At 36.5% G+C, this 16,332-nt stretch overlaps 1 protein-coding gene across 2 annotated transcripts in view; it reads left to right on the forward strand.

Annotated features, from left to right (window-relative positions):
• The window catches only part of sgpl1 (sphingosine-1-phosphate lyase 1), an 87,192-nt gene that overhangs the window by 25,760 nt on the left and 45,100 nt on the right, over positions 1–16,332 (forward strand). For both annotated transcript variants that reach the window (XM_028794350.2, XM_028794351.2), the window contains exons 3-4: positions 3,058–3,125; positions 12,267–12,414. In XM_028794350.2, the coding sequence (XP_028650183.1) occupies positions 3,058–3,125; positions 12,267–12,414 (216 nt within the window). The remainder of the gene's footprint in view (positions 1–3,057; positions 3,126–12,266; positions 12,415–16,332) is intronic.

Here is a 16,332-nt window from a genome sequence, read left to right on the forward strand (position 1 = left end):
GAGGAATCTTTGAGCAAGTGCCACATCATCTATGGTCTAGTGACCCACTGAGGAATCGAAGCATTACACACATCCAAATCTGTTCCTCGGAGTGTGGCAGTCAAGGCGGGTGTTGGAATGGTCCTTAAGGATGACACTACAGCTGGGCTGGCTACTTTGAGCAGCTGTTTAAAACTGATCTCTGGCTAGGACATTAGACATCTTTGGGTCCACAGTTCTTGAGGCTGATCCTCCAATTAAATGTGAAACACCCAAGCTTTGCTTCTATTTTGGGAGACGGGCGTCATCAACTGACTGGGATAATGGGACTTCTCTTTCCAGACAGGAATGATAAGGGTGAATGTCTGGATTGGGCACCTACAGGGGTATAATATGCTCTCTGTGCCAGGTAAGGTCCTTGCTAGGGTTATCCTCAATAGGATCTGTGATCAATTACTCACCTACTAGTGACCAGAGCAGTCTGGTTTTATGCCTAAAACGTCTACCAACGACCACATCCTGGCATTGAAGGTTCACATCGAGCACAAACACGAATATCAGCAGAGATTCTTTGCAGCCTTTGTTGAATTTCAATGAGGAGTCTTAGTGTCTTGGCTTGCGAGTGTCCTGGATAAAATCCAACATCCAAGCATTTAATGACCTCTAGGGCACAGTGATCAGCAGTGTGTCTGACTGCGGATAGAGTGTCGACCATGTCTAGAGGTTTACTTACCTCTGCACCAACATTCATGTCTCTGGTGACTCTTTCTATGAGGACCGTAGATAGATTGGTAGAGCATGGGGTGGTCATGAAGTCGCTGGAAAGGGGTGTCTGGCACTCTTGATATCTATACAAAAGGATGAAAGTCCAAGTGTTTAGAGTCCTAGTGCTTCCAGTTCTGCTATATGGTTGCAAGACATGGACACTATCCAGTGACCTGAGATTAAGACTGGACTTTTTTGGTATATGTCTCTTTGCAGAATCCTTGGGTACTGCTGGTTTAACTTTATGAGCAATCACTTGTTCGACACAGAGTCTCCGAATGAGGCACAATACCTGCATTTTGAGGGTGTGTCAGTCACAGCACTATGACCATGTGGTACGATTCCACAAGGGTGATCCGGCTCATAGGACCTGAGTGGCTGGGCCAGGCCAGTGGGATGCCCATATAACACCTAGCTGTAATAGATAGATGGTCATTTTTGGAGGGCAGGATTGGACAGCTTGTCTTCCTGTTGGTTTGCCAACCAGGATCCCCACCTATTTAGTCATGTGATGGGTGCGGCAATGTGCTGTACCAGTACATGCTCCTTGACCTGTCCTGTGTACACGCTGTATTAAAATAAAATTGATTTGCAGGTGGATAGCAATAATTAACAGGTTGATTAATCAGTCAGTAATGCTGTTTGAGTATAAAGTAGTCAACATGTACACAAAGAATTGCTTCAGTTTTTGAAGTCACATTGACTTATCTTAGAGTTTTAGTGATTAAGATCTTAGAATTCAAAAAAAAAAGGATGATGTCAAGATTTGTACAGGTATATTATAGTAGTGATAAAAATAAATAAATAATGCAGTTTTAGTGTCAGTTTGACAAAGTTCATGTAATCGAGTTAAGGGAACACTAGAATACCTAACAGACTTATTACAGGACTGAAGCAGTGAGTTATGTTGGGCTGAATAGTCTGTTTTTGTTAAAGCTTTTTCTTATTTTAAGGAGAAGTATAATAAATTTTCAAAGTTAATTAAACTAAATTATGCTGTAATATTTTCTGTAATAAACTGGTAGATAGTTGGTATAGTAGCATAAAGTGTGGGAGTTTAAACTAAAAAAAGTATTGATTTAATTTCCCACTTCTGTCTTGCTGTGCGATTCCTATGCAAACTACTTAATCTGTTTATGCTCCACAAACTTAACATTTTAAATCATAATATCTTTTTAAGTTAACTTTTTCAACAATAACTAATTGTTTAACCAATGAGCAATATAAATGTAATACAATGAAAAATGTATTGTTTCCTTTTATTTATTTTAAGTGTTTGAGAGTGCTTGTACTGATTGATCCAGTGTCTAGTGGATCAATCATAAAACCAAGAATGTTTCTCAGCAAAGATGTTAGTGCAGTAAATGTGGTAAAGGATATGGTGCTGAGAAATTTTCTTTTGCAATCGAATGCCCACTAAGGAAAGTACAGCAAATATTAACCCTTTTCAGTCAAACAATGATTGCTTTTGACATTTTATAGCACACATAATACACAGCTGAAGAGACAGTAATATTTAAAGTGTATATTAGTGTTTAGATACAAATGTAAAGTAAACAAAGTGACTTATAGAAATAAAATTAAATGGACATTTTTGAGAACTTGGCAAGACTGTGTAAGCTTAACACAAAATATAACACTACAGTTAGGTTTACTAGATTACTGTTCTTAATCTCCTGCTTTTGTAGTTGAGTTTATAATCAGAACAGTAATGACACTAGTGGTAAACTGGCTATACATATTGTGAGAAAGGATACTTTTAAACTTTTGGTACAATTTGTAGGCATTAATATATGTTCCTTAAGTGGCTTGCTTTCCTTTTACCCCTGTGACACAGTTTCATATATGGCCCCTCTGCAGTCCTCCTTAGTATGGAACCCAGAATTGCACCTTTGCTTGCCCTAGACGTGTATACATTGCACAGGTCAATTTATTCTACAAATTGAGGTTGGGCAAAATGCAATGAGACTATTTAGTGTTTTAATTAACTTTTTATATTTTTATGTAAAACATTACAGATATTATTCAATACACCTTCAGAAAAAAACCTTTGTGTTTCTCGATCTCCCTTTGCTGTTGTAATTGTATTAATTGTAATATTGTATTTACTTTTATTTGAAACTGTATTTAAAAATGTTCTTCCTGGTTTTAAAAGATTATGCATTAAAAGTAAAAACTAAAATAATTAGCTATGTGTTTGTTTTTTGTTTTCCTGCCTTCCACTCAGCGCTTCCAGGATAGGCTTCAGGTTAAGTGGTTATGAGAATGTTGATTATTTTTTTAAATAATTTGTGTGTGTATTTCTACTTACAGGTTTAACTTCCAGAGCGAAGAAGCAGTTCTTTAAGATGATAAGGATGGTTCCTTTTATTGGTACTGCTGTAAGTTTCACCTTTTGCTTTTTGTCAAAATTTAGAAAATTACTTCCTGTTTAAGTTATACTATCTGCATATTTAATAACTGCTAACCAGCAGGTTTGTTTGTGGAATTATTGCATTATACAGTGAATTTAACCCTGGGATGATATCCAAGTTGTAGAACACCAGTAGTTTTATGTTTACGGTCTCCTTTTATTCTAGTTGACTTCATTTTCATAAACAAACAAAACAAATGTAGCCAATTGTATCACATTCTACTGCATTGGATAAAGGCATCAGTCAAATAATGTTACTAGGTACAATTACTCCTAGTAATCCAGGAATATAGAAATTTGCACAGCACTAATGATATACTTACAGTATGAAATGGATTGATAATTTAAACTCCCAACTAAGATATAGCACAGGAGCAAGTCAGTTACAAGTCTGACACATTAAACCACTATGGTTTTAATAAATTTTGATGTGAAAGTCTTATATGGATTTAGTGGATTTATATATCAAGGAATGTTTCTATTTATTTTAGCCTTTTCTGCAACTGAAGAAAATTATATTTTATTTTGGTTTGTTATGTAGCACTCCCACGACATATATGGGCACCACCATTTTGTGAGTCCAGTCATTAGTATGCTGTTGTTGCTGGGGGCTTTGTCTCGAGTATTGCAGCATCTGACTTCATTGACGCAGTTTTAAATGCTGGCATGATGGGTCTTTCCTCATCCGTGATTGTGATTATAAATGAGGAGCTTTGTACAGTATGCATTTTCTTTTTGAACTTTTGTTCTGAAATGTTAAAACTCCCCTCAGATTACATCTTTCATTTTTGGCTTTGGCAACAGATTTAGTATGTTTTTGGTTAACAACTTCATATTCAGGTAATAAATTATAAAATAAATTAACCTTATTACATGACAAGTGGATAGGTTTTGGTGGGCATGGTATGAAACAAATGTTTCCGTATTTTATGTTTGTTTTATTTATTTTGTTTTGTTTGTCATTAGAAAATGAAATTGGAGATGTATGTAATTCCTAAGACACATTAATTCTTTGTAAATGATGTAAGCCAGTGAAGGAATAAACAGTTTTTGATTTTTTTTTTTTAAAATAACTAATTATTCTTCTACATGTACTGCAATTCCTAGTTCTTCATAGGGTTTAAATTTCAATCCTGTGAAAAGGCAAAACTTTGAATATCGGGCACTACCTAAAAGCACAAAAGAAGCTACATAAAATCAGTCCAACATATTACTTATAATATGCACTGTGGCATAGTGTTCAGCTTTGCTCTTTATCTCTAGACATTCTTAATGTATATCTTAAGAAAAAGTCGCAGGCATATTTGGAGGAATACTATACCCTGATCAGTTTTGTTTCTGTTACTTTGCTGTTAATGGTAGTAGAGAAAACATTTTTCATGGAGAACAGAGTTAACCACATCATTTCTTATATACTAGGCTTTAATGGAGGTAGATCTTCAACAACAGCAGACAATATCAAAAACCCATTAAAAAAAATCTCAAATTACTTGTGTTGCATAATCCAAATTGGCACTGTGGCACAGTAGTAGCGCTGATGCCTCACAAGTAAGGATACCGGGGTTCGCATCCTTGGTCGTCCCTGTGCTGAGTTTGCATGTTCTCCTCTTGTTTGCATGGTTTTCCTCTGAGTTCTTGGGTTCCCCGTACTACAACAACAACAACATTTATTTCTATAGCACATTTTCATATGAACAGTGCTTTATAAAATGAAATTAAGGTAGTTAAAACATTATATAAAACATTAAACAAACAACGTTAGGCAATATAATTATACAGTATATAACAAAGAAAAGGGTAAGGTTGAATGACCAGCAAGACAGGAAAAAAAAAAAAACAAAAAAAAATCTTTAGTTAGGCCTGAGGAAAAAAAACAAAATCTGCTGGGGTTCCAAGGCTAAAAGACCATCCAGCCCCCACTGGGCATTCTACTTAACATACTGTAGATGTTCTAAATCAGTTCTTATGGTTTTCGGGCTTCACATGGAAGAAATTGATGATGATGGTCATGTGGACATCTGGGACACCAGTCATTCAATCCTTAAATACTGGGGGGATATGGTACCTTGATCGGGTGGTGGTGGCACAGATTGCCACCACAGTAGAACCGGAAAAGACAGCAGATAATAGTACAGATTAGTAGGGAATTGCAGAATCCAGAGGAAAATGGTAATTAAATGCCCATATACTGTATTAGGGATACAAACTAAAATGTAGTTACAAAAAATCTATTTTAAAATAATGTGTTTTTAGCAGTTTTTTAAAATTATTCTACAGTATTTGCCAGGTGAATTTCTATTGGTAAGTATTACAAATTTTAGGTGCATAACAGCAGAAAGCCGCCTCACCACTTCTTTTTAGGTTGGCTCTTGGAATTATAAGCAGCCCTTCATTTGAAGATCTAATGTTACGACTTGGACTGTAAGGGGACAAACATTCCAAAATATTGGACAGGGTGAGATAACTTAAGGCTTTGTAAACCATTAGTATTTTAATGTAAATTCTTAATGACATGGATACCCAATGAACTGATACCAAAACTGGTGAAATGGGCTCAGATTTTCTTTTTCTAATTAAGATTCTTGCTGTAACTGACTGATATGTTTCTTAGGTAGTTTTGTAAGGAGTGCATTACAGTAATCTAGTTAACTAGTTTCTCAGTGTCTTGCAAAGTTATAAGAGGTCTAACTTTAGCTATATTCCTCAAGTGGAAAGAATGCCGTCCTAGTAATCTGATTAATATTTTGATTTGAAATTTAGGTCAGAGTCAATATTTACCCTTAAATTCTTTACCTCCGACTTAATTTAAGATACTGCCAGAGAGGCCAACCCATGGACTAAGGCGATTTATAAGAATACTGTGATCAATGGTATCAAATGCTGCATTCCAGTCTAAGAGAACAAGAACAGATATATGGCCAATGTCAGCATTAATCCACAGGTCATTTACTACTTTAACCAGTGCAGTTTCTGCACTGTGATTTGTTCTAAGACCCGACTGAAACTTCTTAAGAATAGAATGTTTATTTAAGTAATCATTTAGCTGCATAATGACTGCCTTTTCTAGAATTTTACTGAAAAAAGGCAGGTTAGATATTGGTCTAAAATTGTAAAAAAGAGGAGTCATGATTATTTTTCTTGAGCAGAGGTTTGGCAACTACAGTCTTAAGACAGTTTGGAAGGACCCCTGTATCTAAGGATGAGCTCACTATGTTGAGTAAACGTGCTGGTATTGGGTCAAGTCCAAAGATAATGCAGGTTTGGTGGATTAGTGGTACTAAATTGGTCCTAGTTGGGGTGTGTGTATGTGTGTGTTCTCCTGCAATGGATTAGTTCCCTGTCCAGGGGACTGTTTTTGGATTTTGGCTAAAATATTATATATAAAGCCTTGTGAGTTTAACATTACTCAAGCTTTTTAGTTAGGAGTACAGTAATCCCTTGCTACTTCGCGGTTCACTTTTCGCGGATTCACGACTTCGCGGGTTTTTAAATACAAGTGATTGCCCGCCTATCGCGGAAGTTATGTTCCAGATCCATCAGCAACAGGAGAAAATCCGCGATATAGAAAGACCATATAAATAAACATTTTTATAGTTTAAGCCTTCAAATACCCATCCCACATGTTTTAAACACATGTAAACTTATAAAACACACTTTGTTAACACATATGATATGTGGATGTCGGGCTAAGGATATGAGTAACATCTCACTATTATAAAACACTTTAACTTCACGCAAGACAAGACAGTGAGACAGGAAAATTGGTGATGTACAGGCTTTTAAATTATTGACAGGTAGAGCGACAAACAGCACAAAGCCAGCACAAAGTCCACTTCTCCTTAGCGTTCATTCAGCTCCCCACCCCCTTGACAATGCGAAGTGGCAGGAGCGAACATGCGTTCGGCCCTCACACACCCCCACTCCTCCTCATCCTTCCAAATGCGCAGAGTGACAAGCAGGCATTTTGGCAGAAGCAGCACAAAGTCCATTTCTGCTCATCGTGAGTTCAGCTGCCCCCCTTCACAAAGCGAGTGCAGACACATCGACGTCTGATCGCTGCGTGCAGTGTGTAGTGTTGGTCTGCAGTGTTTAAGAATGCAGAAAGTGTTTAAGAGCATAGGAAGTGTTTATAAGAGTGTGGGAAAGGTTAACAAGAGAGTGAGAAAGGTTTATAAGAGTGTGGGAAGGGTTTATAAAGCCTTAAAATATGTATAAATAATAAAAAATAATATAGGTCGCTACTTCGCGGATTTTCACCTATCGCGGGGGGCTCTGGAACGTAACCCCCGCGATAGGTGAGGGATTACTGTATGTTACATAAATCATAGCAAAACATTGAAATTTCTGTTTACTGTTTGAGAATTGGAGTAAGTCAGTGGCAACTCTAAGAATTTTACATAATCCAAAGGGACCACAAGATTAACATCCAAGGATATTCAGACCTCACTTTCTGCGGTTTATTTCCTGTTGCATAGCCCAGGAATATGATTTAAGATAAATAACGGTTATTTTCAAGGGATGGCAGAGATGGCAAAACCTTCGATTTCTAAAAAGACCTTGCCTGCACATTGTTTATGCAATAACATGCATTTGTCTTGTAGATTTAAAATGAATTTCCTCTGCACCAAAGGTTGTAACATTTATGATTTTGATCATAACAAAACAGATTCAGTGTCTACTGAAAACTTATCCCAGTATTAAGCATGTTGTGGAAATTTTGTGATTTAAAGCAGGGGTGTTTAGCTTCAGTGTCGCAGGTTTTAGTTCTGTCGAGTTCTTTTTATTTATGGAACATGTCATTTAGTCATTATAGTATTTTCATATGTACAACCAATATGCAACACATTCCCACTGTCCCATGCCAAAAATATAATAAAATAAAAATGTTTTTCAAAATGAAGTTATGCAAAGTAGTTCAATAATCTGGTCTTGAGACCGCGGTAATTTTCTCTTTAATAAACATCTAAATGTAGACTGAATAAATCAGTTTAGGCCTTTACTCTCATACCATATCAGCCCTTCCATGCTATAAGTTCACATTTGGCCAAATGTAATTTATCGGCCCTGATGGATTCTGTTCCATTTCCATGACCACTTTAGTTTTGTAGCTTAGCATTGTAACAAAACATGACATTGGCTATTCCCGAATGAAACCAAATTTTCAGCAGAATACCTAGTTTTATGAGAAGGAAATTGGCAAAATGTCTTCAAAGTAGAAGTCGGAGATTGATTATACCATATAGTAGGCTTGCTGATAGATATAATTGGCAATCGGCCATTGGTTACATACATCACTGATTCATGTCACTTTTACCAATGATCTGATCCAAATGATTGAACATGTGATAAATATCATGTTTTAGCAATACTCTTTGCATACAAAGTAACACAAACAAAGAGAAAGTAGAGATGTAAATACTTAGTACTGCCTGTATATATGAAACCCATAAAATAGCACTCATGATTACTTAAACAAATTAAAGGGTCATTTTGTTTTTCCCCCAGCTGTGTATTTTACTGTCTATCTATGCCTCTCAAGTGAAGTAACTGAATGTACTAAATGTTATACTGCAACAATCTAAATATTTCCTTCTCGTTATACTTTTTTATTTAGATGATGCAGTAACATAAATGTTCAGTGAAAATGAGTTTGAGTGTTTTATTAGGCATCTACTAAGTTAGCAAATATTATACCAACCCCATACCAGGCCTGCAAAGATCAAAATTCTAAATATTGCTATATTGGTAAAATATTATCAATTACTAAAATATTAATTACTTCCAGAATTAATAACACATCATAAACAGGAAACCTAAAGGCTTATGCGAATGACTTTTTGTATTGAAGACAGGACTAGGGTTGGGTGGCATACTGGTACTGGAAAACGACAGAAAAACCCAAATTTCATGATTTTTAGTACCAGAAGTAAATGTCCGCATTCCTCATTCCTCTGCATCTTCCTTCAACACTGGTTATTGCAGCTGTGAATAAACATCCACTATTTTGACTTGCTTCAACATGACCTTGGACGAACCCCCTATTGCTTCAACGCAATCATGACTTTACCACAGGATCCCTACCAACTCACCATTTCTTTGACACAAACTGGACTTGACTTTCATGGCTATCAACAGGGAAGCAATGTGTGTAGTGCTGCACACCAGGGAGCCAAGCAATTGTGTGATGCACCAGGCAGGCTGAAATAAGACAGGAAGCTTTGGAGTATTTTTTTCAAGAACTATTTTGGTAATGGTATTGAGGTCTGAAATTCGGTATCAATACCCGAGTCAAAATTTTAGTACTGATCCAGCACTAGACAGGACTTTTGACCAATGAAATAAAGAGAGACTTTGGGTTTCCTATTTATGATTAGTGCTGCAGACAAACATCAAGAATTTAAAATAAATTAACAGATTTATGCACGTATTGTTAGCCCTGCTCGTCACCATTTTTATAAATAATAATGTTGAAAAAATGCTCCTTATGTAGTCATTGCCCCTTCAGAACAAAACTCAAAGCTGTACCAAAGTCTGCAGTACAACAATGAACTGTTTCTGAAAAGTTTTAAGTATAATAATTTAATGCTTTGCGGGTGCAAAAGGTATAGAATATTGTTTTCACCTCAGTATTTCCTTCAAGAAGTATGAGTTGCCCGACTCTAGTTATAAGATGTCAGTTGGTATCAGTTATGCTTTGCAAACCTTATTAATTATGCCAAATATACCATCAGCTGCATTCAAGATGTCTATGAATAACATCTCAATTTAAGATGGATTTTTTTTTAAATACATGTGAAATTAGCCTTAGAGGTGATCCTTTGTAACACTAAGGTTTAAAAGAACTTGAAAGCCTAATTATTTGGTCTTATTTCATTTGGACTGCTGACATCAAGTTATGTTAAGGCCATTATTAATCAAAAATGTAATTATTTATGTTCAGGCTTTTTTCTTTTTACTTATTTTATTGATAGCAGTGTTAATGGAGTTATTTTAGTTGTGTTTTTTCATTTGCTGATATTTGCAAATTTTATGTGTAAAATGGCTCTTTATACAGTGGTGTGAAAAACTATTTGCCCCCTTCCTGATTTCTTATTCTTTTGCATGTTTGTCACACAAAATGTTTCTGATCATCAAACACATTTAACCATTAGTCAAATATAACACAAGTAAACACAAAATGCAGTTTTTAAATGATGGTTTTTATTATTTAGGGAGAAAAAAAATCCAAACCTACATGGCCCTGTGTGAAAAAGTAATTGCCCCCTTGTTAAAAAATAACCTAACTGTGGTGTATCACACCTGAGTTCAATTTCCATAGCCACCCCCAGACCTGATTACTGCCACACCTGTTTCAATCAAGAAATCACTTAAATAGGAGCTGCCTGACACAGAGAAGTAGACCAAAAGCACCTCAAAAGTTAGACATCATGCCAAGATCCAAAGAAATTCAGGAACAAATGAGAACAGAAGTAATTGAGATCTATCAGTCTGGTAAAGGTTATAAAGCCATTTCTAAAGCTTTGGGACTCCAGCGAACCACAGTGAGAGCCATTATCCACAAATGGCAAAAACATGGAACAGTGGTGAACCTTCCCAGGAGTGGCCGGCCGACCAAAATTACCCCAAGAGCGCAGAGACGACTCATCCGAGAGGTCACAAAAGACCCCAGGACAACGTCTAAAGAACTGCAGGCCTCACTTGCCTCAATTAAGGTCAGTGTTCACGACTCCACCATAAGAAAGAGACTGGGCAAAACGGCCTGCATGGCAGATTTCCAAGACGCAAACCACTGTTAAGCAAAAAGATTAGGGCTCGTCTCAATTTTGCTAAGAAACATCTCAATGATTGCCAAGACTTTTGGGAAAATACCTTGTGGACTGATGAGTCAAAAGTTGAACTTTTTGGAAGGCAAATGTCCCGTTACATCTGGCGTAAAAGGAACACAGCATTTCAGAAAAAGAACATCATACCAACAGTAAAATATGGTGGTGGTAGTGTGATGGTCTGGGGTTGTTTTGCTGCTTCAGGACCTGGAAGGCTTGCTGTGATAGATGGAACCATGAATTCTACTGTCTACCAAAAAATCCTGAAGGAGAATGTCCGGCCATCTGTTCGTCAACTCAAGCTGAAGCGATCTTGGGTGCTGCAACAGGACAATGACCCAAAACACACCAGCAAATCCACCTCTGAATGGCTGAAGAAAAACAAAAAGAAGACTTTGGAGTGGCCTAGTCAAAGTCCTGACCTGAATCCAATTGAGATGCTATGGCATGACCTTAAAAAGGCGGTTCATGCTAGAAAACCCTCAAATAAAGCTGAATTACAACAATTTTGCAAAGATGAGTGGGCCAAAATTCTTCCAGAGTGCTGTAATAGACTCATTGCAAGTTATCGCAAACGCTTGATTGCAGTTGTTGCTGCTAAGGGTGGCCCAACCAGTTATTAGGTTCAGGGGGCAATTACTTTTTCACACGGGGCCATGTAGGTTTGGATTTTTTTTTCTCCCTAAATAATAAAAGCCACCATTTACAAACTGAATTTTGTGTTTACTTGTGTTATATTTGACTAATGGTTAAATGTGTTTGATGATCAGAAACATTTTGTGTGACAAACATGCAAAAGAATAAGAAATCAGGAAGGGGGCAAATAGTTTTTCACACCACTGTATATTCAAATAACGCACACATTCATATGCCTAATAGAAGTATTTGGACAAAATTGGCTGTTAGATTAATCAGTTAATCAATAAAACAGTTGATACATTAGATTAAGGCTGCCACAAATGACTTTTGCAATTGATTAAAGCCTAAGCTTAGTGTACTATAAGCATACATTTTCTGTAGCAAATCTTTACAGAGCACGGATGAATAATGACTGTGCTAGCGTTAGATTAAAAATGCAAAATAAGAATCTGGAAAAATATTTTGCAAATAATGCTGTAAATCAAAGTTGGATTTTTATATATTTGCCACTTTATAAAAGCATTAAGATCAAATAAGTTCTGTGAGACAGTTCCAGAGTTTAATTCAAGTATTTCAAGTATTTCTATACTGAATCTAATTATAATATAATTTTAAAGAATGTTTTAATAATTATCTTACTATTGCAGATACAGAAGCAGTTAAACAAGGCTCTGCATGACATGGCAACAAATCTGTTTACACTTAAAGAAGGAATGAGTTATATTACAGATCTTCCTTCCAAAGGACTTTCACAGCAAGAAGTCTTGCAAAAGCTCAATGAATATACATCTTTAGGTAGGATTGTACTTTATTTGGCTGTTAAGTATTTTACTTACTTATTGTAAATTAAATAATACTTTTTGATTACAGCACTTAAGTATTTTCTGTTTTTTTTTTTTTTTTTTTAATTTACATACTGGTGAGCAGTTTGAAAAATCTAATATCACAGTGAACACAACATTTTAGAAATCCTTACAAATAGGCGTGGTGTACGGACTTGTTTTTAACAATTGTGTAACTCGGGGAGCTCACCAGCTTGAGTGAAAAAATGAATGGATTATATGGAAGTTTAGATTACATACAGTACATGTAAGACTTGGAAAATATAGAGTGGTGACTAATAGGATCTAACAATAAATTATCTTGTTTTATCAGTTACTATTGACCTGTTTTAACATTGTTTTATATATAAATAACTACAGCCCCAGAAAACCAAATTAAAACTGTGGCTCCTGTGGATTTTTTCTGTCCAATATTGAGATGTGTTGGCTTATACTCCAGTGACAAACTGTCACTGCTAAACTGCTTAGGTTTATGTGCAACATTATTTACTTTGGCTGCATTAACAATTACAAAAAGCCAGAACTGCTGTTTACAGGAACATTTTTTGGAGAGTGTTCAGACTCTGTCAGATGAGGTTTCTCATGTTCTTGATGCATGTTCAGGGGCCTCATGTATAAACGGTGCGTACGCACAGAAATGTTGCGTACGAACCTTTCCACGCTCAAATCGCGATGTATAAAACCTAAACTTGGCGTAAAGCCACGCACATTTCCACGGTAACTCATTCCTTGGCGTACGCAATTTCTCCGCTCGGTTTTGCAGACTGGCGGCACCCAGCGTCAAAGCAGTGCTACTGTTCCTATGTGGTTACTCTTTCTTAGATCCACATCCACGGCGGCGGCTTTGTCAAATACACTGAAATTAACCGCATATCGTTCATAAATTTAATGCATCTGATTGTAATTAACCTGTAACAATATAATGGTCCACAGAATGGTCAAACTACTGTTCCTGTGTGCTCATCCTTTCTTTCTTAGCTCCACATTCCTGACGTGGCTTTATAAATACACTGAAATTAACTGCATATTGTTTATTAGTGTAATGCATCTGATTGTAATTAACCTGCTGCAATATAATGGGCCAGAGAATAGCCATAGTATTCCAAATACCATAACTGCTTTAGCGTTGTTACGCTCACTGCATCTTGTTCTTCTTTTTGCTGTTCCCGTTAAGGGTTGCCACTGCGGATCATCTTTTTCCATATTACTCTCACTGCACCACTCAGAGTATTTATATCACTGTATCTGAGTGTGAATCACAGCAGCAGATGATCGGAAAGAGAATTATCGGTATATAGTTTCAAGTACACACTACCTCAACCACGGCAAAAAGCGTCAAAGCCTTTCCTGTACGGACCTCGTGTTTCAGAAACAGTTTCATCCCAAGAACTATAAACGCACTCAATCACCTCACTGTAAACTTGCACTACAGTTATAATATTGCACAACCTGCGCTACTTTATAAAGCGCGTATGATGACAATATCATTTTTAAGATGAAATGCAGCAAAATATGTTGCTTACAGTATACAGATAAAACTTTAACTTCATTTAAATAATCTGTATTGTTAATAAATAAACATGTGAGGACACGGTGCCGCAGCGTATAGCTAGTTCACGGATAGCTCCTGCCTTGCGCTGTATTCTTGCTGGTGCTGACGCGACACTGGAAGGATAGACGAATAGAATAATTAAACATGTACTACGAAGATATTTCAATGTTCCTTAAAAGTTTTGAAGAATTGGCGTTCTAAGCTTACAAATGGCTTAACGTCTATTACAGAGCTGATTGTGTGGCGATTGGAGAAAGAAAAGTATGGACAGGAATAGGAGGTTTGAAAGAGACAGTACTTCTGTAATAAATTATTTCATCGAAGGTCGCACATGGTGCAGCAAGCCTCTTGCGTGAGATATGAACAATCACTGCGTCACCGTGTTCCCATGTTTAATAACATGCTTTCATTCCTATCATCATGAAAATGATATCACGTATACATCTCAGTATTTTAATTATTCAGAGAGCTGTAATATGTCGAATGTAATGCATTCTGTGTCCTGTCGGAGAAAGAGAAAGAACGGAAGCACGTAGTGATTCACACACACACAGCACATAGAAGATCAAACACAGAAAAAAGCATTTAACGTGCTACTTGAGAAACTAGTAAAATAAACGATTTTAAGATGAAGTTTATGATGTACTACTTTAATGGCAAAATAAACTACGTGATTAAAGTGGAAATTTCGAGATTAAAGTTGACATTTCGTGCTTTTTTCCCCACTGTGTGCCTATGTTTTTTGTTTGTACCCTAATACGCTTTCATATGACACTCAGACGGTGGGCTACGACTCGCCTTTTCACAGCGACTTTGATATGTGATTTCTTTTTTATTTCGGGCACTGTGCGACTTTGTGAAGTTGAGCCTTCGAGTTTCTCCGACACTCTGTCACTCGATCAGCTTCCTTTTGTTGATTATACCACTGTTTAAACCAACAAATAGTACGTTTTTCCTTTGCCTCCACTTGGTATTCGCTGAAATTCTTATATTTTCTCCCGTGCTTTTCCCATTGTCTTTTCACAGAAGGCTATTTATATTGATTTGCATATTCAAAGAGGCGTAATTCTGGGAGGAGTTGGGGCGGGACAGAAGGCGCGTGCACGTGCGTTACTTTTCACGCAAATCGGGATTTATGTAGTAGAAGAACGTGAAAGTATGCGTGCGCACAGATTCCTGCATCTGGATTTTTCTGTGCGTACGCACAATCCCGCTTTTGTGCTTACGCCATGTTATAGTGTGAGTTCTACGCACGGCGTTATACATGAGGCCCCAGGTTTTAACTTTAAATATTTGTAAATAATAAAAAAAATAAGTTAGTCTGGAATTTTGAACAGGAAGCCAGTTTGATTAGTGATGTGCAATTAAAACTAAGAACAATTGGCAAACTGTGTGGAGTAATAAGGTTGTAGAATTGGAAAAGCTTATGGTATAGTTCGTGGATTTTGAGAAAGTTAAAGAAGCTAATAAAAGTATTGAAAAAAATAGTGATATGCTGAATTAATAGATAAAAGATATTATTTTTCAAAGTTGTGATTCACTGTGAAGATATTTTTCAAAGTTGTAATTCACCTTTTTGTAACAGAAAATAGTTTTCATAATTTCTTTGACATTCTGTATATTGGAATAAGATGAATTGGGGTAATGGATGATGTCAACAATTGTCTAAGAATAGGAGATAAACTAATGGAAGGGAATGTTTATAGACCATGTATGTACTGTGGTGAATTTTGAAACTGATGACAATGTAAAGGAAGTATGAAATGAGCAGGAGGTAAATTTTTTTCAGCAGGCATTGTGTGAAATGAGTAAAGCAATAGCTAATAAGAATAAACCTGTGTTAAAAAGAAAGAACTTTGTATTGTCATCACATTTGACATGTGGATGGTGGTGAAGACAAAACGATTAGTGCAGAGGTATGTGAAATATTTTAATGGAGGAACAAGATGGGAATCAAGCTGTAAGGCCATAAGGCTTGCAAATTTCTTGGTAACAGTAAATTGATATAAATATTGTGAAGCCTCCTTTAGCGTTATTTTTACTCCCAGTAAATCACGTCAATAACGGTGAATGATTTTCAACAATAAAAAAACGTTACGTTAATAGAAACGTAATACAGTAGGATAGGTATTTCTAGCATCCACTGCTGTACTGGCACAGAATTAGTACCCTAGGTTCTTGTCTATAAGCCGGACTCATGTATAAGCCGGAGACCAAAAATCATACGAATTTTTAAAATAAAATCGTATCATAGATAAGCCGGACTCATGGATAAGCCGAACGTACTATAACCTATAACTAATAGAAGGGAGGGAGGTC

Source organism: Erpetoichthys calabaricus, chromosome 2, assembly GCF_900747795.2.
Source record: "Erpetoichthys calabaricus chromosome 2, fErpCal1.3, whole genome shotgun sequence".
Taxonomy (NCBI): domain Eukaryota; kingdom Metazoa; phylum Chordata; class Cladistia; order Polypteriformes; family Polypteridae; genus Erpetoichthys; species Erpetoichthys calabaricus.